This window comes from Barbatula barbatula (genome assembly GCF_947034865.1).
Source record: "Barbatula barbatula genome assembly, chromosome: 22".
NCBI classification, from domain to species: Eukaryota; Metazoa; Chordata; class Actinopteri; order Cypriniformes; family Nemacheilidae; genus Barbatula; species Barbatula barbatula.
This window is the reverse complement of record NC_136785.1, coordinates 9,067,573-9,091,303: the sequence shown is the minus strand read 5'-3', so window position 1 is coordinate 9,091,303 and position 23,731 is coordinate 9,067,573. Positions and strand designations below refer to the sequence as shown.

The following is a 23,731-nucleotide window of genomic DNA, read 5'->3' as shown; positions in this document are numbered from 1 at the left end:
GTTTGGTAGAAATCCCATTCTATACATTGCGATCATGAGGTTACTTAACCAAGATATAGGATATCACATTCATTCTCAAATCCTGCTCAGCTTAATAGGCTTTCAAGCATAGTGACCAGAAAGAAAGAGGTTTCTTATGTTACATCCCAAGTGGTGGGAGAGTAAATTCACTCCATTCACTCTGTTCTGTCTGCAGCGTCTTCAATGAAGTCATTTTACTGAATGTCCATAACATTACACAATATCAAAGTGATTTTCTTTAGTGTGATTATCATTGGACTGCTGCTTTCATACAGAGACGATACTGGGTGTGATTTCATTCCTTTACAGTAATTTACCTTTACCTTTAAACATTTGGCAGACATCCAAACCTATTTCCAGTGCATTTCGTATATTGTAACATCAGTATGTGTGTTCCCTAGGGATGGAGGACATGACCTTTTCATTACTGATGAAATTCTCTATCAACTGAACTACAGGAACACCAGAGTATGGCCTGGTTGAAATGTAATTGGAGCATTTGTGTTGCAGTACCCTGGTTGGAGCCAAATGGAAGATGGGAGCATTCGAGTGTCAGAGGTGACAGAGGACTCTCTCGGCACCTACACCTGCGTGCCTTACAATAGCCTCGGTACCATGGGACAGTCCCCTCCCGCCCCTCTGGTGCTAAAGGTAAACAGAACTATACATTCAAGAAAGTTCAATACAAACTATTTGGTTTGTCACTGCGTTATAGATGTTTACAGTTTGCTAAATAAATATGTTGATTCTGCTTAAAGGGTTAGTTCACAGCGAAAATAAAAATTATTTCATCATTTATTCACCCTCATGTCATGACTTACTTTTATCTGCAGAACACAAAAGAAGATATCTTTATTTGTACAGTGGCAACCAAACAACATTGGACCCCATTGACTTCCATTGTTTGGACACAAAACCACTTAGACATTTCTCAATATCTTCTTTTGTGAAGAAAGAGCCATTTAAATGGTGACTATAAATGATGACAGAATTTTATTTTTGGAGGAATGCATTTTCTTTGGATTTTAGTGACGATAAAAAAGTTTTAAGATGCTCCACAAAGACAATTAGAATGTTATAAATTTAGTTTATATGCAACATTACAATTTTGTGCATCAATTACTTGCCTCCATTTGTTGTGGTGTATAGACGGTTTCATCAGACACACACGCCTGGGCCGAAGTTAAACTCCGGTCTGTGTTTGGCAATAATAAAACAATTAATTTTATATAAAATGTAGATTAATATTTACAAAAATTGTATTTGTATATTAATTCTATTAAACTAATTTAAAACTATTCAACAGTTATTGATTCATTGTGGAGGTCTACCATAAATTAAGTTTGGGCCACATAACGTTTGTTTATGTTGTTGCCGCTGAAACCGTCTAAATCAGACAACAAGCTTGAAAGTTCATGCCTCACACAAGCAGTATATATTACATATTCAGTATTATCTGATAATGAGATTTACAATTTTACACATGAAAGAACTACTAAAACACAATGGCAGCTCTTCAATACACACATTGTATGTATGCATAACATTGGATAGGACCCACCTAAATTTATGGTGGTTCCTGGAGGGGAGTACAGGCAGGAGGCTGGACGAGAGCTGGTCATCCCCTGTGAGGCAGAAGGAGACCCATTCCCCAACATTACATGGAGAAAGGTGAGACACGCTGTATGGTGATCTAAAACCACCTCAAATAGTTTGAGCAATAGGCTGAATTTGAAGTGGATATGAGCATGAGCTAAGGCTGAAATTGGATGAACTATGAGTTTGATGTCACTGTCAACACAACTCTTCAGTTGTTAGAGCTATGTCATTTTATTGGTGAAGGTAGGGAAGCCCAGCAGAAGCAAGCACAACGTCCTATCGAGAGGCAGCTTACAGTTCAAATCCCTCAGCAAGGAGGACCATGGGGAGTGGGAGTGTGTCGCCTCCAACGTTGCCACGAGCATCACTGCCAGCACGCACCTCCTTGTAATCGGTATGAGGGGTTGATGTTTTTTCTTTTTTTGCCGGATCACAGTGGCTTGAACTTCATCTATCAGCATAGATGAGGCATCTTGCAAAAACAACATTTTCTTATTCCTTCTTTGTTTGTGAAATGTGTTTATAAAAAGCAAATGAATAACCGCTTTAGGCCTGACTCAAAATATTGCGGATGTGTATGTGATTTTTTTCCATCTGATACAAACTGCTTTCCCCCTACAGGCACAAGCCCACACACCCCCACCAATGTCCGTGTTTCGGTTTCGGCGACCTCGGCCAATGTCTCATGGGATTCCGGTTACGATGGCGGCTTTGAGCAGACATTCTCAGTCTGGTACGGCCATGTGTGAGTCATCCCAGCATGCTTTGCTTCTGCTTCTGTTCCTATTCTCGACCTGAGCTCTTCTTCTGCTGTGGGGCTGCTACATCTGGGGTCAGGGGTGGGTCTGGTCGGTGCAAAAACATCGCCCATAGCGATGAGATGACCTGCAAGGCCCATCCACAGTCAATAGGAGGGCAGATAAAACTTTAAACAGAAATCTGTGGATGGAATAACATTGTCTGGATTCGTAAAATACAAATAATAGTTTTCAGCACAATCTGTTTACTGGATATACTGTATCTTTTGAATGACTCAGTTTTTAATCTCTTTGAGTTTAAATTCAAGGTTGACTTCTTCAAGCAGTGAGCTTGCAAGCCGGCCATGTTAAGTTAAGTTTGCTCATAACAATAGAATTGAAATGGAACGATCAGGTGGTTAAATCCCTCTGTGGAGTCATTATGAAGTGTGCTGCATATAAAGTACCTCATTAAGATGAGAAGACAATTTTGGTGTCGGTCGTAATGGACTGCTTTTTAAACACAGCACACAAGAAAACAATAACATAATGTGATTTAGAACGAACACTGTGTGCTTGAGCCTTGCACCCCATCCTTATAGATTGTTTAGAGTTGGTGAATTATATCCTAACACATGTATATTTAAATTAATGGCAGAAGGCGTTGGCACGTTTCTACACGGATGTTTATGACTTTATGGATTTTATTATAAGATCAATCAGGGGCGGTTTCCCGTACAGGGATTTGCCAAAGCCAGGACTAGGCCTTAGTTAAATTGGGATATTTAAGTTGTTTTAAAAAACATACCTTACAAAAATCATTACTGGTGTGCATCTCGAGACAAAACAATGGCAATTATCTTTTTTAAGATAAGTCAGGGTAAGTTTAGTTCATTTTAAATGTCCCTCTGGTGAGACACTCCATTTTCAAAGTACAAAAATGACATATAGTCTCTCAAATATCATGTCAAAAAGCTGCATGCATACAAGCATTGTGCAAAATGCTGTTCAATAAAGTTTTATGAAAAACCGCAGGACATCACAACTACACATTAAAGTGCATATTTTTGCTTAATAGACCCCTGCTTTTTTCTGGCCTGGCTTATTGAAATCCAGTGAAAATGTTTGGCGTGTGTTGAATCGTTCAGTTGTTTTTGCAGATTTTGCAGCTCTGAGATTTAAAACCTAGATACTCCATCCAATCAGTAAAGCAGGGTATTCTCCTCTCCACATACTAATACACGTGACACTTTAGACATATGACAACTGTCTATTAATGTAAAGACTTGTGCCTCCCTCAGTGATAAAAATTTTTGGTATTTAAACTGTACACAGCGATCGCAATATCAAGTATGTAAGTATTCACTGCATTAATAAGTTTGCATTAAACTTTTAGGATCTACAGTTTAAAAGGTCAAAGGGCGCTCCAGAGGTGCTTTGTAAATGACTTGATCCATAACAGCGAAATGTTGCTTCTAAGTTAGCAGCACATCGAGTGGCTGACTGTATCTCCTCTGCCTCTCTCTCATCCCATGCCAGCGCTTCTGCATATCTGTGTCCCCGCTGCCTTTCCAGCGCTGTTTTGTGCGATATTCACCCGGAATATCAACATTCTATAGCTCTCTGTGCTCCTGCTTCTATAGAATGACACATGCTGTGCAATAACCTTTGTTTGATGTTTTTTTTCAGTGAGTATTAGTAAGAATATCTCGACTGTTTTCTTCAAAGCTCATTTGAATTGGACAAGAATCTCATTGCTAGCAAAACAAAAGTTAGGTTTAAAACGTTTTTTCTGCAACGTCACACCAGGTAACAAGAGATGGTAGCAGTGTTACAGTATGTGGGGATGTAGCATGAATAGGTTTAGGACTCCTGAGGAATTTTTGATCTATATATAGCCGTGAAATGTAGTTTGAGAGTTGAGAGACACGTGGCTGTCATATGGAGAAGAAAAAAACTGGAGGATTGTGTAGAGATGATACAAGATGGGAGGGAGAAGCAATGGTTAGAAGGTTATATCTGTACATTGCGTTGAGGCTATTTTCACTCCACAAACTAAAATGCCCAATTCCAATTAGGTTTTTTCCAAAAAACAGGCAGAACACAAAAAGAAGATATTTTGAAGAACATTGGTAATCGAAAAACAGTAGGGCCACATTGACTTCCATTGTTTGGACACAGAACCACTGAGACATTTCTCAAAATATCTATTTGTTCCAATGTAGAAAGAGTCACATGCAGGTTTTGAATGACACGAGGGTGAATAAATGATGACAGAATCTTTATTTTTGGGTGAACGATCCCTTTAATTATGTCAGTCAATGCTTTAAGTAATTTTGTTCACTCTTATCTGCCGCCTTAATGTCAATAAATTCAAGCATGCCTAATATCCTATTGCATTGACACAAAAATTCTCAGAGCATCAACACAGTAGGTGGTGCGACCAGGCTGCATTCCATCACAGCCTATTTTCAGGCCTATTCCGAGTCCTTAACTAATGCTGCAACCCACACAAATCACACACATGAGTATCACTTACGAACATCATGGTTCTAAATAAGGCCAGATGCCCCCTGGAGGAAAAAAAGTGAATTCTCTCACCTTAAGGCTACAACTTTTTCAGCGTTCAGCTCTAACTTCTCCCCTGGCCTGATGTTTCTACCACAGGTGGCCGAATGTCCAAAAGCCATTTCCAAGAGCTGACTAAAGCTGTCATTTAAAGCGCTGGGCGGTGTGACTCATGCCTTAAAGGTTGCGTATGAATGGCCTTTAAAGGTGACCCATTTGAGATTAAACAACAGCCCTCGTCAGCGTCATTGACGTAGATACAGTACATGCCGTGTTCCTGCTACTTCCTGTGCATTGTAGGAGAGGTGCTGGACGACTGCTGAGTTTCTGTTAATAGCACATATCTCCATAGCCTGTGAACTCTCATCTTGTAAGGACAGGAAGGAAGTGATCAATTATATTTATAACGGAATAGTATGACTTCCGGTCGATATTTACATTGAAGTGATATTTACTCAACCTCTTGTCATTTCAAACCTGTATGGCTTTTTTTCAACTGAACAACAGTGGTACCCATTGACTTGCATTGGTTTTGTGTCTATACAACAGAAGTGAATGGGTACTGCCGCTGTTCGGTTACCATCTTCTTTTGTGTTCTGCGGAAGGAAGAAAGTCATACAGGTTTGAAATGACAAGAGGGTGAGTATATGATGACCACATTTTTGGGTTATAATTTTTGGGTGAATTGTCCCTTTAAGAAATAACTAGATAAAAGATGAGGCGTGAGGTATTCAGGATTTTTCTTTCTAAGCTTGTGATAGGTTGCATTATTCAACCTTTATTTAGGACTCTGGCTTTACATTACAAGAGCACTCATGATGCTTTTCAAGCAATAGGTTATTCCTGATAGAGAGAGGCTCAGCTTTACAGAGAGAAGGGCTGTAGGCGCATGAGGCACGCCGTATATGATAAGATATTTCGGTAGGGATTGGCAGTCAAAAACAATTGCATTCTTCATAACAAACAGTTCTATATTATTGGATATCACAGAGTGCTCACTGAGCTAAATAAGCTTGCTTTCTTCAGCACTTGCATCAGCATCGTGAGCGACACCGTAACCATTATCTGACCGCTCGAGTGTGCGCGATGCTGAGCTCTGAGCTGTGTCTGTGCATGTGACTCCTTCTGCAGGGTGAAGAGGGAACTGTTAGGACCACATGATTGGCTGTCCACGACCGTGCCCAGCGGACAGCACTGGCTCATGGTGCAAGGCCTGGAGCCCGAGACGGCCTACCAATTCAGCGTCCTGGCCCAGAACAAGCTGGGCACCGGGCCCTTCAGCGAGGTCGTCACTGTGAACACACTAGGTTGGCAACCAATCACATTTATCATACAATACGTTCAATGGTAGAGTGTCCTTCAGTGATATCATCTCTGTTTGAACATGATCTCAGCACTGATGCAAGTGCCTATGAGAGACTGGATGACTTTTATCATGGTGCTCTGTTTAATTTCCTGCAGTATTTCCTATAAGTACTCCAGAACCACTGGTGCTGCTTACCCCACCACGGTGCCTCACAGCCAACCGGACACAGCAGGGAGTCCTACTCACATGGATCCCTCCAGCCAATCACACATCGCCAATTGATCATTACATCATGGAGTTCCGCCTCGGGGAGAGGTGGGATGTTCTCGATGATGCAATCCCTGCTGGAGAGACAGAGCTTTTGGCTAGAGACCTGGTTCAGGTATGCCTGTGGCTAAAAAGAGCCAGACCGATTTTTGAAAGTGATGTCATGCAGGTGGAAACAGTGCAGTTAGTTGTTTATATTGTTTTAGTATGTATTTTATTTTTGTTTTAAGTGTTATTCGTCAATACGTTATCTCCTTTGGCAAAGATGATATCTTTGTCCTATTGCAATTGAAATTAAGGTTTTGTAGATTTGTTTAGTTTAAGTAACTTAATTTTGTTTAGGAATGTTACCTGGTAAACAAGACAAAAAATCTTAAGGAAAATAATTTATTTAGCTGTGTATGTAACATTTACGGCAAAAATAAATTGTGGCATTATTTGTCAATTATATTCTCATTGCTGAAATGTAAATTTCAAGGAAAATGGCAAGCGAGTGGAAGATTTCCCTCAAGGTTTTCTTGAGCAATGAGAGGTTATGCAGATTTGTTTTGTTACGACGTGTTCGACTAAGCTGGAGGACACATTTTTACACAATACTTATTTTTCGGATGTTTGCAAATACAATGCATTGATTTAGTATTCCTTAAGGGAGGCCCCACAATACATCTGTATTATAATTCATCTGTTTTCTCAGAAATACAAATGTAACTTTATAACATTTTTGATTTTCTAATGACTTCAGGTCATTCAAGTAAACTAAGGAAACGTGCTTTACATTTATATTGCACTAATTTACAGGAGGCCTGGTATGAGTTCAGAGTCATGGCCGTTATGGAAGCCCTCATCAGCGAGCCCAGTAATGTAGTTGGAGTCTCCAGCACAGGTCTGTGGTCACAGTGAATGTTTTGCTCTACTGTGAAATATATTGCACATAATATCATATACTGTACTGTCACATGTTCTCTTCAATGGTAGGTTAAAAAGGTTGACTCTGGATTAGTGATAGTTTGAATGGACTCTGCTGCCATCTGCAGATCTTAAAGTGATTGTTCACCCAGAAATGAAAATCTGTCATAATTTACTCACACTCTGTGCAGAACACAGAAAATATACAAAACTTTATTTTGGGGTAAACTATCACTTTAATGGGAAGATCATCTCTTTTTTTACTAAAGGAATGAAAATGAATTGTCTGGGAAATAAAAGGATGAATTTTCCAGGATAGATTGTGCTCTGTTCTGTCTTATTTTAAGTTTAAAAACACCCACTCTACTGTACAATACTGTTATCTCTTTTTTTGTTTTATCAAAAGTTTTGTATTGTAAAGGAAGTAATTTACTGTTAGATAAAATTACACATTCAAGAACGAATACTAACAAAAGGCCATGAGCTGTGTGCAACATTATTACCCACAGTAGCACTATATACCATTGCAAAGATTGGCTGTTTTCTCAAAGGTTTCCTCAACACAGTTATAATCATAATTTATTAACCCTCGACATTTAGCTTTTATGTGACTCTTCCATCTGTGGAACACGAAATAAGATATTTCTGAAATGTCTTTGCAGGTTTGTGTCCATAAAATGGAAGTCGAAAGAAAATCATAGAGTTGGGATGACATGTGGGTTGAGAAATGTTTTGTTCTCTTACCACTCTCTATTGACTGACAAACAGCCCTACAATTCGCTAATCCACTAAAATAAATAGTTTGTACACTGCAGTCACTACTTGAAGTCAAAATAAACATGATGTTGTTATTTAACCGTTCCTTTTCATTCCTCAAAGCATCCCACTGCTACTTTGAATATCTTTGTGAACCAAGATTGGCTTTTTTGCAAATGAGTCATTCAGAATCAGCCGTGTAGTTCAGTGTTCAGCCTGCACAAGAGCTTGTGTGTGTGCATGCTGATGGAATGCCTGTTTGTGGCTTTCAGACTATTTCCCCCCTCCTGAGGTGCCAGAAGAGGGACTTGCGCGGCCAGTGGTGGCAGGCATTGTAGCCACCATCTGTTTCCTGGCAGCAGCAATCCTCTTCAGCACGCTAGCGGCCTGCTTCGTCAACAAACAGAGACGACGCAAACTGAAGAGGAGACGAGGTCAGAATAAACCACACTATCCTCCAGTATCTCAATATCAATCTCAATACACTTTCTTTTTATAGCGATTAAGAACTGGGTTTGTTTGAATGACATTAGTCATTGAGTATGAAATGCAAATTTAATGCATTTCCTGTAATCACTTTTATTCTTTCTTTGTGTTTTATTTTTTGTTTGTTTGACAGATCCACCTCTGTCTATAACGCATTGTAGAAAAAGCGTGGCGACTCCGTAAGTAAATCTCTTTCTCCTCAGTTCCTTTAGATGCAGCGTGTAGTAGGGCTGTGCAAATATTTGTAATTGATTTTAAGTTTCTATTTTGGCTTCCAACAATTATTGAAAAAAGTGATAGGACAGTATTTTATGGATGTAGAGTGATTGTGAAGTGGACAAACTAAGACAAACATTTTATTGAAGTTTTTTTCCCTTCAAAATCATTTATTGTCATCTGTACAAGTTTTGTGTACAAAAACTTTCTTAAATGCTTCTCCAGATTGTAGACAGGACATAAACAACACTTTTGGTTAAACGGAATAAACATTGGACAGAAATATAGAAAAAAATACAAAAAAGTAATAATTGCTAAACATTGCCAGAGCAACAAAGTTACACTCTTCAAAATAAATGTGCTAAATGATGCCATAGAAGAACCATTTTTGGCTGCTGGTTACATACAAAAGCTTTAACTTCTCTAATTCACAAAAATATTTGTAGTAGACTTCTAGTGGGTTCTTTAGACTATAGAAAATGTTTAATCTTTTAAAGGTGCTATGTGTGATATTAAGAGGTATATTTGGACAAAAATACAATGTAATATACGTGTCTATGTCTTCAGAGGTGTATAAAGATCTAACATAATGAAGCATTTTGTTTTTATTTCCTAAGAATTAGCTATTTTTATCAACATTCACGGCCATGTAAGGGGACCCCCTTACATGGAATTCACCATGTTGTTTCTACAGTAGCCCTAAACGGACAAACTGCTCTCAAGAGAGCGTTTCTTAAATATATTATCTCCTTCGGCAAAGAAGCGAAAACGACAACATCGTAGTCTTGTGTCAGCCACCGTAGTGCTTTGAAAGTGAAGGGGTGGAGTTAGGCGTTGGCTGCAATTTACAACCTAACCACTAGATGCCGCTTAAAACTCCATATTGCTTCTTTAACTGAGTGGTTCTTCTGGGGAACCAAAAGAGGTTCCTCTATGGTATCCCTGTAAAGAATCTTTTTTTAGCACATTTATCTTTAAAAGTGAACAAGTTTTAAAAGTGACAGAGAGAGTAGAGAACAGTAATATATCATTGATGCTTGGTCTTGTGTGTTGAACATAATTTGCTTATTTGTGGATGTTAGGAACATCCCTCTGAAATGGTAAATACTTCTCTTAAAGGTTTGCCATAATTTGCACTTTCTAGTGCATTATTGTATTTGTTTTAAAATTATTTAAATCTTAGGGATGTCTAAAAAGTTCTCATCTTATTCACTAACAAAAGGTTCCTACACAATATTCTCCCAAATAATGTGATCCTGCCTGTGAAAACCCAGTTAAATAAAAACATTATATAGGGAACATTCGGGGCAAATCTAATACCTTTATTTATGTAATATTGACCGAGTAAAGCCATATCAAAGATTGAAATCATAGTGAAATTAATGGTGGAATTCAAAATATGTTGCTCATTATCTAAAAAAAAACTTGTTTTGACAGGCAGGGTCCCAAATGTCCCAATTTTCTTAATCATTTTTCTTTATCATTTTGTCTATTAACGCTGATGTACAGTTCTGAATGATCGAGAATGCTGAAATTAGCATATTTTGTCCATGACTTTTTCCATGTAAGGGCTTTCTGCACAATCCCACCTGTACAGCATTCATCTTTCAGTGCAAATCTATATCGGAAGAGTCACTGTCATCCAAAAAACATGCAAAGCAAAACCATCGAGTGAAGATAGGAGGACCAGAAAATTTTATTTTATCCAGTGCTGGGTGGTTTTAGAAAAAGCTGATCTGATTGAAAACATAGCAGTTGTTCTCCACACAGAATAGCACTGACACTGTGAGAGTAAGAGGGATTGCAAATGACGCTTTGATTTGCTACTTGACAGCCAATAAAAAGAGATCAATGGTTTGCTTGTACAGGCACTGTATATGATGTGCACGCATTGGTCAATAAGTGAAATGCATAAGGAAATAAGGACAGATTATATAATGAGGGTGCATGATAAAAAACAGAAGGTAGAGTAATAGAATGCTGACATTCAGTAGGGGGTTCATATATAGGCAATAGGGTTTCTCATCTGGATAAATCATTCTCTTCCGTAGATATGGAAGTCAGTCAAGAGCTGGCAAGAAAATACTATATATTAAAACCTGGGTCAAGATGTCAGAGTTTAGATGATAAAAACTGTTGTCTGTTACTCACTACTATGAGCTTCAGTGCACAATTATATTCATATCAATATGTTTAAGTCTGTTAGAAATATTAGTGTGGTCCTTGACCCAATGCCGTACATTCCTCCTTCAGACAGACTTTAGGCATGAGAATGTCAATACAATATCGGAAGGGTGAAATACTTTAAAATACTGATTAGTTATCCTGTCATTGTCTTGACTGTCAATACTGTAATTACTGATCTAGTATTGTGCCACAGTAATTCTGCCTTTGTCCATAAGCAAGATCTTCTGGCCCCTGACAATCATAAATAGACATGTTTTGCTGTCTCCACTTCTAAGATGGCCTGTGACCACGCTTGAACAACTATTTTTCATCCAGCGTTTAGTTTTTGTAACTGTCTTTGGCTTTAGTGCTCTTAAAAGTGATCATTAGAACTTTTCAGTGTTGTCCAGTATTCAATAGTTGCGCAGTTTTCACTATTCATGACATCATGTGTTAAGTGTGATACTGTACTCTTCGTATTGCAGATTGAAGAATCTGTTTTGCTCGGTGCATTGTAGGTTTTTATGTCATTTTTATTTATTTATGTTTCCTTCTTTTTTAAGGTACAACAGCTGTTTATGCACCATTTAGTAGTGCTGCCAAGTTTGAAATAGCTTTTTGACAGCATAAGTTTTTTGTTGTAAAATATTAAATAACTTGGTTTCTTCCTTTGTTTTGTGGCTATTCCGGTCCAGTGAATTTCAACCAAATCTAACCTCAGGAGTGACAAAGTCATCCAACAGTTATGTAAAAGACAACGAGAATGCAAAAATGCATGAAAGATGTGAAAAGGACCTGGCTTATTCCATATATATTTTTGAACAGATCCTAAAATACTAAGGATGCACTGATAGAAAAAATGTAAAACGAAGTACGAGTAGCGATATGTTTTCTGGTACTCGCGTATTCGCCGATACCAATGCCTTTAAATTTTCCCAATACAGTGAGTCCATAATCAAATAAATTTCTATCAGTTCTGTCAATTACGGTATTTCACATGAGGTATCAGTGCATTTTTACGAGTACGAGTACATGAGCTTAGCTTTGTGCCCGATACTGGTATCAATGCATCCCTATAAAATACATGTAAGCATTTCAATTAATTGTGAATATTAACTTTTTTGCAGTATTCAATATTTTTTGCATCCTTCTTTTATTTTGAACAGTTTTTCCCATTTAAATTTTCTGCAAATAAATGTAAATTAAAAATTCAGGATACATTTAGTCAATAATTCATGTAAAAATGATACTTTAACTGAAATAAGTATGGTAGCTATAAATAATTCTGAAAATTAACTCTGGAGTGGTTTCTTGATTTTTTCCTTGGCTGTATATAGCATGGGAGACATCAGCTAGCTGTCACGTGTAGTACAAATATATCCCTATTCTATTTTTAGTGAACTGTATCCTTTCTACCTGGTAAATAACAACATTTTTAATATCTGTCTTTGTACACAAGACTTGAAGGTATTTGCCAAGTTCAAAACAATTGACCTTCAAAAACAAGCTTACCCTGAGCAATATTAATGGTGAAAATATTGCGACAACTTGCCCCATTCTCCTCATACCAAACAAAATTGACTAACCACAACATCCCAACATGCCACGGGTCTTAAAATGTGATGTGCAATGAACTGTGTACTGTAATATGAGGGAGTTTGAGGAACTATCCAGTGCCCTTAATCATGATCAAAATTTCGTCTTGTTTGACTTCTGTGTCTCTCCATGTCACTGATCTTTTTCCTGCTATATGTTGGTTTTATGGAAAGCAGCATCATTGACGGCCAACACGATCCCTCCCCGTGACCCCTCCCCACCCCTCCCATCTCTGTGTTTCCTGCCGCAGGAGTCCACTTACCCCACTGCCTGGCATTGAACCCTACAGGGAAGGGCAGGAAAGGAGCAGCTACAGGCCCTCGCCCTCCAGTCCTCTGTGAGTGCCTGCACCTTGTTCAGCAGTGTGCACTGCCTTATGTCGCATGCATCTCATGTACGCTGCTGGGCACGGTTAGTTTAGCAGGCTGTTGACCCATGCGCTGTACACACAGGGGACCCCACATTTTAAGACATTGCCACCTGCGCCCCCATGCCCGACTCACTTTATTTTCGTCTTAGGGGAAATATTTAAATTCATAGTCTGCCTTTTGTATACAGTATATGGGGAAACCTGCTTTCAGTAATGTGCTTAGTATGGGAGTCTAGTGTGCAAGAAGGGCAATTCATTTCATGAAATAATAATAGTTCATAATTTACTTGCTTTCAAGATTTTAGTAGAAAACAAAAGTACTGTGGACGTGTGATGAATCTCAATGCAGGACTTAATACATATGCAGTTATATATTATATATAGTATTATACATATATTGATATAGCCTATATTATGTACTGTGTATATACATATAGGTATTAGGCTTCCATTATAAGTGTATTTACTGTGAACATACTTCAATTACTTCAAAATGATTGTCTGGGATAACCACAGTTCAAAGACTTGGTTTATTTTTATCTGTCCAGCAGAGGGCGATACGGCGCTTTATTGGATTAAAAAACGTTAATCACAAGACCTCTTCAAGTTTGTCAGGACAGCTTTTCATTACGCATGGTAAAGCAAGCAGACTGATATGAAAAAAAAATAAGTTTAGTATAAAGCTAATTATATAAAAAATAATAGCTAAAGTTTTTGACTAACAGGATATCATTCTCAAGTTAAACCATTGACATGTCTGGTCTTTCACATTGAGATCACTCGTCTGTTGTTTGAGATTTTCGTGTCAGTTCTATTTAGTTTAGCCTTCCCATCTTTTTCTCACTCATGCTAGGTCTCACTTTTCTGCCATATGTGTTCCCTCCACAGGTTCATATTTGAAGTACAGTATTTATCTCGGAACAAAAACACTATTATTTATTTACCAGCCTTCCATACTTTAATGACTTTGATGTCTTTGTCCAATACAACAGGTGAAGTTCTTAAGACTGGTATTTCCATACAATTACAATAAATGGGCAATGCTTTTAATTTTATAAGCCATTTGGTTTTGCTTATCAAGCAAGTTACAAAAACACCATAATTACAGTTACAAAAACACCTTATCCTAAGGTCCAGTATAGTGCTATGTAGTTTTGTGATATCCAACCGGCTACTGCTTCTTCAGAACATTTTTATGGTGATTTTATCTCCTTAAAAGATCCAGTCCCTGTTCATTGTAATTTTCCATTAGTAGTAGTCTTATTTTGTGTTCCTCAGATGGAATTTGTTTGGTATATTGAAAAATTATATATGAAAGTGTATACAATATATACAAAGTATAAACGTATTATATTGGTGGTCAAAGGTTTACATACATCTAGCAGAATCTGGACAGGGGTTCATAAAAGTAAACATTGTGTTTATCTGTACAACAACTTTCAAAAAACATCTGTATGTAATTCTTTGAGCTGGGTTATTTTTTATAATTTCAGTTATTATGCTATATCAACATATCTTAAGTTCATGGCAGTACTAAATAAAAAAAACTGAAACTTATTTTCAACATTTTCCAGATTCTGATTGGTGTTTGTCAAGTGTTGACCACCACTGTATACAAATTTTATTTCAATCAAACAAAAGATCTTTAGCTCATTTATGTAAGTGAGGATAGCAAAATAAAGTAAACCGTGAGGTATTATAGCCCAAAATCTTCATACAGTGGACTATCAGTAAAATGCATGAACATTTTGGACAAATTATTCAGACACTTTGACCTGACCGTGTTTTGCTTAAGTGTTTTTTCTTTCGTTGCTAATGTTACCTTTTGGCACCACAGACTGAACAGAATTAAGCATGGTCTTGTAATCTAATACCCTAAATTGGTATTATCTAATTGTGTACTTAATTTTAACATCTGACTGCTATGCAACCTAAACCATTACATACCTTTCAAGCTAAATTATCTGACATTATCAACATGAATTTGTTCTGACACGGTTTAGTTCTTAACTCTTAAGTTCTTGTCATATTTTATTACCATTTTCTAAACTATAGCAAATAAACTGTGAGAAATGTTTAAGGTGTCTGAATAACTTTTGTAACTTCAGTATATATCATTTTATATATAAAATGCATAGACAACATTTTCCTCTAAGTTGTTTACAATGAAAGTGCCAAAGAAGCACACTGGTTGTTAGGGGCTGGCCTGCTCTCTTTGTCATGTGCCTTAACCACCCCATAATATTTATTTCAGATTTCTCCCTCAAAGGCATCTGAACCACTACCTGTATGTCACCAAAACTTCCCTACACACCAGAGGCTAACCGTTCAGCGACTGGGAATCCTGCTTATTGTTTCCCCTTGTTATAGATATTATATTATTTTGTAAAGCTGACATACTTTTGTGTTGCAGTTTTGTGCTGTTATTTGGAATCGCCTTTGCAGTATATGGTACACGAAGCTTACATTTTTTATTTAGATATTATGTGCCAAAAAGAGCATCACGGCTGTTAACTGTGTTGTATTAATGGTGGTACTGTAGTGCCTGGTGATCTTTCTTCAATCTTTCTGACCACAGAATTAAAAAAACATATTTGATGTGTAAATATTTCATTTAGATTCTGATTTAAAATCAAATTCGTCTTGTTAAAAAAAATCTAAGTTAAAAATAAATTGTGTTCAGGGCAGAGAAAGCCAAGTAAAGCCAGACAAAGGCATTTCATTCTGGTGGGTCTACAAGGTATGATAACATCTGTTAGATATCCTAAAGCAATATTCACAACTTCTAGAAAATATCATCCGATAAGAATATTTACAGCTAATACAATACTGAACCTTTGATGTTTAATCAGTATTTTTATTCAAAATACATTTTCCATTTAAAAGCTGTTGTACACCAACAAGTCAATATTGTGTAAACATTTATTTCAGTAGTTTTGCAAAAGAAAAGCAGTTAATCTTCTTAACAGATATATAAGCCCTGTGAAAACAATTGTGAAAAGTTTATTTAGCTTAAGAGTCTGTATTGTGTCCTGTGATTGGCTAGGGAGATGCTTGCTTGATAGTGCACTGTATCGTTGCTTAGAGCAGGCACAGCGTCATTGTACCTGAATGGCGGTCATCAATAGACAGTTGCCATGGAAACCGAGCTCCGTCGCTGCAGCCATTACAGGCGAAAGTGCATGCTGAAGTGATTCAGCAAAAACAAAGCTTCAGCCATCACAAGTACATTTGTATTATAAATAAAATATGGTGCCTCTATCCTCTCTGGGTTTTCTCTCTTCTTTTCTGGCCTTCACTTGTTATTTCTCAAAGTATGCTCACAGGAAAACTCTATCTCTGTTCAAAACTATTTTCAACTCTGTTTTGAATGTCTTGGAAAATGTCACCACCTATGATTATGAAGACATCAAATGTTTCTTAACTATTGATAAATAACATGTGCTGTTAATAAATTTGATACATGTTGTTGAGACAGCGGTAGTATTAAATAAGAAAACATGAATTAGTTATAATATTTCATCAGTGGTGACTTGAGAGTATAAGGCCTTAACAAGAATGAGTTATGACAAGATATATCCAGAAAGAAGAGTAAAAACTATACTAATAACTATACAAACTTACAAACCACATAAATGGCTTATATGCTGGATTTTGACTTGGGACGGTTTTAGGGTGAGTGGATATCCGGGGTTTAACCCAGAGATATCCCAATATGTGTTCGAATATACATTGTGTGTCAAAAAATGTGTGGAAAATGTGAGCCACTGTACTTTCTCTTTGTTTCAAAGTGCTTGGGAGTTTGGGCTGTTGTGGTGTCTGCCATTGCTAAGCATTTGAGACGAAATTGCCGGGAAGATGATAAGGATAAAATGGATTTGAAAAAGGCAGTGTGTCGCACCACATCAATGTGCGACAGCATTGCTCTCTACATTTAAAATAACAAACTTTTGTGTGCAAAAGATGCAAAATGTAAATGGCCACTAAGTTATTCATACATGGCATAGAAAGTTTGGGGGCATTACTATAACATTTGTGGCTTCAGCCCCCTTGGCCCTCACCTAGTGCCGCCCCTGCTTCTGGGTTGGATATCTAAAATAAAACTGTTGTGATATTTTTTGCTTGATTTGAAAATAAGTATTGTAAAGTCATAAAAAATAAACTTGTAAGTAATCTAGGGAAGATTTAAGTAAATAAACACCTAAGAAATAAAATCGTAGTAAAAATAGTACTAGTGCCACCTGTGGCCATATTGGGAGGTTGTAGGGTGAACTTGGTAGGTAGAATTGCTTAAAGCCTCAGCCTTGCTTGTCAAACCATTGCTTCAAAACATGTTTTTCATGATTTAAATAAAAGTTTTATATTCCACATTTTTGTAACTGAACTAAAAAACTTGGTTTATTGCATTCACACATTATAATGATAATGTGGTATGTTAAGCACATTGGGTCCATTTGAAACTGTATGAGAATCACAGTGAATGGTGGTATGTTTTAATGTAGTTTTTGAATCCATTTGATGACTAAAGGTGCCTCCTGGATGAATGGTGGAACATCATGAAATTATGAAATTACGACTTTTTAAGCCCTTACAATGAAAAGAAATAAAGTTAAATCATTCACTTAATTAACATACTCTATTTTTCTTATTCTCATAGATCATCTTCTGGAAAGATAAGTCCAGAAAGTGTCCGCTCCATGGGACCACCTTCAGAGTCTTCGGAGGAGGGTTTACAAGCTAAGAAGGTGTCTCAAAGTCCTGCCAAGGAGAAGGAGGTGTCCTTATACAAGAAGACCAAGAGAGCAATAATAAGCAAGAAATACAGCGTTTCTAAACACGAGGCGGAGGCCACCACGCCTATTGAATTGATCAGCCGTGGTCCAGATGGTCGATTTGTTATGGAACCAACAGATACGGAGACTCTGGTTAAGGCACGGCGTATCGAAGGATTCCCCTTCGTGGAGGAATCTGACCTGTACCCTGAGTTTCGACAGTCAGATGAGGAGAATGACGATCCTGGGCCCATGCCACCTATGATGGCCACCCTCAGACCCCATCAGATCTCCCCCATCTCCTCAAGTCAGGAGTCTTACTTGCAGCCTCCAGCCTACAGTCCCCGCTTCCAGAGGCCCATGGAAGGCATGACTATCATGGAGACCAGTAGGCTCCAGGCTACAGGGCAGATTCGCGGTGCTTCTCACTTCCGAGCCTTTTCTCATGGCCAGTTCTACAGCTATTTGGGAAGTCCAGGGGAACCCGAGCCTCCACCCCCCTTCTACATGCACGAAACCAGCCCGCTCAGCTCAGTTATGTCATCACCCCCTTATCACTTGGAGGGCCCCTTTGGACATCCAACCATCCCAGAGGAAATCGGTGAGGGAGAAATTCAGCATTATGCAGTCTCTGGCTACACCCTTCCCCTGGCGCACCCTTCCTCCTCACGCTCTCCAGACATCTGGCAGCGACCCGAATTCTCCTTTGCCACAATCGAGGGCCCTCATTTTATTTTTCCACCCCCACACCCTTTGCACCTTCATTCAGAACCTCCCCTCCCTCCACCTCTTGTTCTTCCTCCTAGTGCCCTCCAGCCCTCCACCCTCCAGGTATCTCCTTACCCTGGTATCCTGCAGTTGGAGGCCCCAAAGAGTCGCCCAGGCAAGTCTCCCATCAAGGTCAAGCCTCAGGGCCCTCCAGCCAAGCGTTTACCTATGCAAGAGGCACAGGGTCTAGGGCATTTAAGACACACAAGCCACGGTATGGGTGTACCGGTATTGCCTTACCCTGACCCGGTGTCTCACATGGTTGGCCCAAGCTCGTTCGGAAGCCTGGATACCCGATGGTATGAGCTGACACCCAGGCTTAGTCCAAGGCAGCCCCGTAGGATGGAACCCAGCATGGTCGTTCTCCATCCATCCCGCCTCTCACCTCTAACTCAGAGCCCTATTAGCTCTCACGAAGGCTCGCCAGAGATTGTAGTGCGACCAAGGCCCCGCCCCAGTGTCATTCAACCCTCGATTCCTCCTGAGATGTCTGAGATAACACTTCAACCACCATCTGCTGCCAGCTTCTCTAGGAGGTCCTCCCCCTCCTCCTCTCCTGCTCAAGGCCAAGGGAGCCGTAGGGCAAGTCCCAGCTACCGATCTCACATGGCGTTTGCCACCTCAGCAGCAAGCTATCCGTCACAGTCCCCTTCGCCTCCTGTAGAAAGTGGCAACTTTTTTGGGCAGATGCCGACCCAGAGGAGGACTGAGGAGGGAATCCTTCCATCAGAACCCTCACCACCACAGTTATCAGCTTCAGGGTAGGTGCAGAAGGTTTAAAGCGTGTGGACCGATAGATCATGTACCATCTGGCCCACGTGTAACATCCAGAACTTTTCTGGGGTCTGAGTGCAGCAATATCCACAAATCTTTATTTAATTTTAGTCTAAAGCTGCAGTTTGCTGCTTGTCTTAAATGTATTCGAAGCAATGTTAAAACTCATGCTTTCATAAATATACACTGCCCCAGATACTTTGCATTATTCCAAACCATTCAAACTCATTTTCTACATAGACAAGTTGTGCTATAGTTTTCTAATTCTGCTTTTCATGTCAAACATCCAATTTCATTCATAAGGTCTGTGAAGCACTTTAAGGCACTTGTCTTAGATAAAAAGTGGTCGCGGGGTCACGGATGCCAAGTAGAGACTTGATGAATTATTTGCTTCACAGACATGGTAACAGACCTTTTAGGGCAACGTGTCTGGAGAAGTTTCATGTTAAGTCAATTGAAAACGCAATGACGAAGCCCCTAAAAAGCCTGGAATCAGAGGATCTCAGCTGTTCCATTCACTGTCATGCTTTACCCTGCCTTTCACCCAACAGGAGGAACCCCACATGTGCAATACAATTGACCAATCCCAGTCCAAACGAAGCCCACTGTTTGACTAACTCCAGGCTTTTTAGGATGACTTACAGAATGTATGATGTGGAGGAAGAGGTTTGTGTGTCCAGAACAGCAGGCACAGGGCTCCTCTCCTGTTCCAAAGTAACCTGACCGCATGATTTTCCACACTTCCCCCCTCTCTCCCGCCTCCTGTCACCCAGGTCACCCCAGCTCTGACTGCCAGGGGAGGCTTGTTGGGCGAATCGCGTTTCAGGGATTGTCTGCTCTCATCTGTCGCAATGTCGTCATCATCTTAAATAGGGCATTTGGTCAATCTTAATGACTCCTCGAGTCTTACCTGCTTTGTTTTTGATTGATCTCAGCTATCTGGGCAGCGTTGTTGTGACCAGGTCCTCTACACCGCAATAGGTAAGGGTTGGATCCATGTCTGAAAGGGGGGGCAGCTGGTGGGGCTTTTATTCACCTTGTTCCTTTAAAGGGGAATACAAGTCTTTGGGTCTTGCTTTTCTTTTCTTTTAATTTAACTTTTTTTTTAGGTAGCCACACATTTTAGTTCTGCAGTCTTGAAACCTATATGCATTCTGCTCTTGGTATGCATATGAAAGTTTGCCAGTTACTGATTAGAAAATCCAGCATATATCATTTGGTCAACACAACCTCATGCTTGAGACACAAGATGAGTGCTAATGGTTTAATATTAGGGTAGAACGTTCTGTTTTATATATTGTAAATGATGTAACCACTACTTGCAGTGGTTGTGAGTTTTAGTTTAACCTTAATGTATAAAATCCGTCATTAGGGGCTGTCTCAAGCAGGAGAATCAGTTGCATGCTATACTTCATTTTAAGTAGATGCTCTTTATTCCTTGAAACCAATTCAAGTGATATAACCCCCATGGACCTTCTAAAGACAACTTTACAAAAATGTCTGCAATTTTATTGTATTATGAACGTTGATTTACGTTTACACAATTTATTCCTAAATCTGCACTTGTAAGTTTGGACTGCAGAACACCTTTCACATTTCACAATCATACAGAGCAAGTTTTCTTCCAAAACACTTGATGCACTTCCTGTACGACGGAGAACGGTTTATTGGCAACGGGAAACAGTCTTTCACCTGATGAAGTGCTTTTGCAGAGTATTCCCCTTTAAAGTTCTGTTCCATGTGCAAACTGCCATGCATGCCATTGCTAAATATTGCTCTTCAGTTGAAAATCCAACGAATATCCGATTAAATTCTTGTTACATTTGTTGTCCAAGTGTTTTGTTTTCTTTTTCATTATGTGACTGTTCCCAAGTAGCCATTTCCCCCTCCCGCCATCTCTCCCCCTGTCAGCATGGTGAAGCCCATTGTAGACAGTATTCATGTCTATGAGCACATTTCTGACAATGCTTTGTCGCTGAGCTGTGATTTCCCCCCTTTACTAATGGCCTTTAATTTCTCTCAGCAGCCTCAGCAGAAGGATGGCCCTACTATAATGCTATTTCAGTTATTTTATTGTGAATCATGAGAGCTGTGTGTGTGATGTACAGTTTGTGTGTGTGTGGAGCAGAGTATGCAGGCTGCCGGTTTAAATGCCTCCATACTATATTTAGATGGGAAGACTGTACATACTACTTACAAGACTCTAAGAATGCATTTATTTTCATTAGAAAAGTATTTTGTAAAAATTACCTAACACTACAGTATTTTACGGTATTATGCATTACATTATGGAATTACGCCAATCTATGTCATGATTTCTCAAAATTTCTCTCTAAACAGATACAATTTGTTGCCATATTGAGGTACTGTATACAATCAAACTATCTTTCTTATTATTATATCATACAATCTGATGAATATGTTGATTTCTGGTGTTTAATTTTGAGGGGGTGTAAAATATATACAAAAACTAAGAAAACTTCCCTTTCCACTAAAAAAACATGTTGCACTGTATTTATCGTCCTAAATAAACTGCCTGGTCTAGAACAAGTCTTATGGATTCATATGTTATGTGAGTTAACAACACTCTAAGCAGTAATTTGAGAAAATCCATGCGGTCACTTCTATGCCCAGTTTAACATCTCACCGCTCGTCCAGTTCCCTGTGTGACGGCTCTGCCTCTTTTTGCCCCCTGCACAGAAAACGTCGAGGTGCACCAAGTGGCTCTGCAGGGTCTGAGAGGATAGAAGCACTCAGATATCAACGAGTGAAAAAAGCCAAGAAAGTGGGAATCAACAATAACAACTCCAAAAGCAGACGAAAGATGGGTGAGAACCAAGCCACACAGTAAATTTTATTTATCCTGAAAGAAGGCGTTCAGCCAAATATGAAAATTCTCTCTTCATTTGCTCACCCTCATGCCATCCCGGATGAATATTACTTGGTTATGAACATTCTTCAAAATATCTTCTTTTGTGTTCTTCGAAGAAGAAAGTCAAACAGGTTTGAAATGGCATGATGATGATTAAATTATAAAACTTACCAGCAACTAGTTGCAAATTGCAACCATCAGCTCACTCTACCCCTCCCTTTCGTAGCACTACGGTGGCTGATACAAGACTAAGAAGTCGTCAAGTTTTCGCTTCTTTGCTAAAGGAGATAATGTATTTACGAAACGTTTAGTGATACTGCAGAAACGACATAGGGAATGTAAGGGGACCTGCGATGTATTCAATTAAATTTTATTTACAGTATATAGTGCTTTTCACAATGTGCATTGTTCCAAAGCAGCTTTACAGGAGAAAATAAGAAAAACACAGAAAAGGGAAAACACAGCACAGTGCATGGTGTTTATAGAACAAGCAAGATCATTCTAGCAAATAACATGTAATAAATGCAGTCTCCTGGTGAGCAAGCCATCACGGCCCTGTGGCGAGAAACCCATCACGGCCCTGTGGCGAGAAACCCAAACTCTGAGAAAATATAACCTCGGGAGTCTCAGCTGGGAGGGCCAGGTCCCCTCTGACGTGTCACAGCTGCACTCAGTGACTCTGATTAAAAGTTACGGATTAAATGTTTCTGAAAAATAGGGAGAGCTTTTAAATTGTGATTTAGGAAATTTCATTTGTTGAAACTGTTTATGTCTATTTTTGTCTTATTTTGTGATCGATAACACAAAATCTGTATGTAGATAAAAATAGCTCAGTCGAAGATAATAAAAACATAACGCTTCATTATGTGAGGTCTTTATACACCTCTGAAGACATAGTTATATATATTATACTGCATTTCTTTCAATAGATCCTCCAAAAAATACACATTGGGCCTTTAAGCTATGTACTTTCAAAATGATCTATTCTTTTAACATATTTCCTAGTTCAAGCGGTAATGTATCTTGTCTGGTTTCTATAAACAGGTGTGCCCGCCTCTCAGACCCAGCAGCCCCACACCTCTCAGGTCCTCCAGCCCGAAGAAGCTCTCTACCTCCGCAAGAAAAAGAAAAAGTTGACCCGCCAGGACCCGTACACCCGCTTCTCCGCTCTGCTGTACCGTCGTCCACCCCGAGAAGACCAGAAGGCCATTTTGGCAAGCATGGACACAGCAGACCCAGACCATGCCACTCTTCTTTAAAGTCTTAACAGGAACAGGCCACACTCCCCCCAAACTCTGAGCTCCTTCCATCTTTGCTCAGCTCAGCCAACACATCCACACCTGACTTGAATGGTTTATCCTCTTCTCTGTTCGTTTACACGTACCGTGTCACAACGTAATGCTGGTTGCAAGCATCGCAAGGTTTTGCTTCAGTTCATTTACCTCGAATTGGTAATTTTTTGCAGCTTTAGCTTATCTTTAGGATTTAGTTTCTCAACACATGGTTGTCAAGCCTATCTTTCATTCTACAGGCTGTCTCAAATAAATCTCA

At 39.1% G+C, this 23,731-nt stretch overlaps 1 protein-coding gene across 1 annotated transcript in view; it reads left to right on the top strand.

The window, feature by feature from the left end:
* Positions 1 to 23,439, top strand: part of igsf9bb (immunoglobulin superfamily, member 9Bb) — a gene marked incomplete at its 3' end in the record, with an annotated part of 73,378 nt that extends 49,939 nt beyond the window's left edge. The window contains exons 9-21 of the mRNA XM_079485995.1: positions 532 to 672; positions 1,576 to 1,692; positions 1,864 to 2,014; positions 2,242 to 2,365; positions 6,057 to 6,232; positions 6,387 to 6,613; positions 7,297 to 7,381; positions 8,433 to 8,594; positions 8,780 to 8,825; positions 12,875 to 12,961; positions 17,652 to 19,295; positions 22,009 to 22,136; positions 23,225 to 23,439. Coding sequence (XP_079342121.1) covers positions 532 to 672; positions 1,576 to 1,692; positions 1,864 to 2,014; positions 2,242 to 2,365; positions 6,057 to 6,232; positions 6,387 to 6,613; positions 7,297 to 7,381; positions 8,433 to 8,594; positions 8,780 to 8,825; positions 12,875 to 12,961; positions 17,652 to 19,295; positions 22,009 to 22,136; positions 23,225 to 23,439 — 3,303 coding nt within the window. The remainder of the gene's footprint in view (positions 1 to 531; positions 673 to 1,575; positions 1,693 to 1,863; positions 2,015 to 2,241; positions 2,366 to 6,056; positions 6,233 to 6,386; positions 6,614 to 7,296; positions 7,382 to 8,432; positions 8,595 to 8,779; positions 8,826 to 12,874; positions 12,962 to 17,651; positions 19,296 to 22,008; positions 22,137 to 23,224) is intronic.
* Between the last annotated feature and the right edge of the window lie 292 nt (positions 23,440 to 23,731).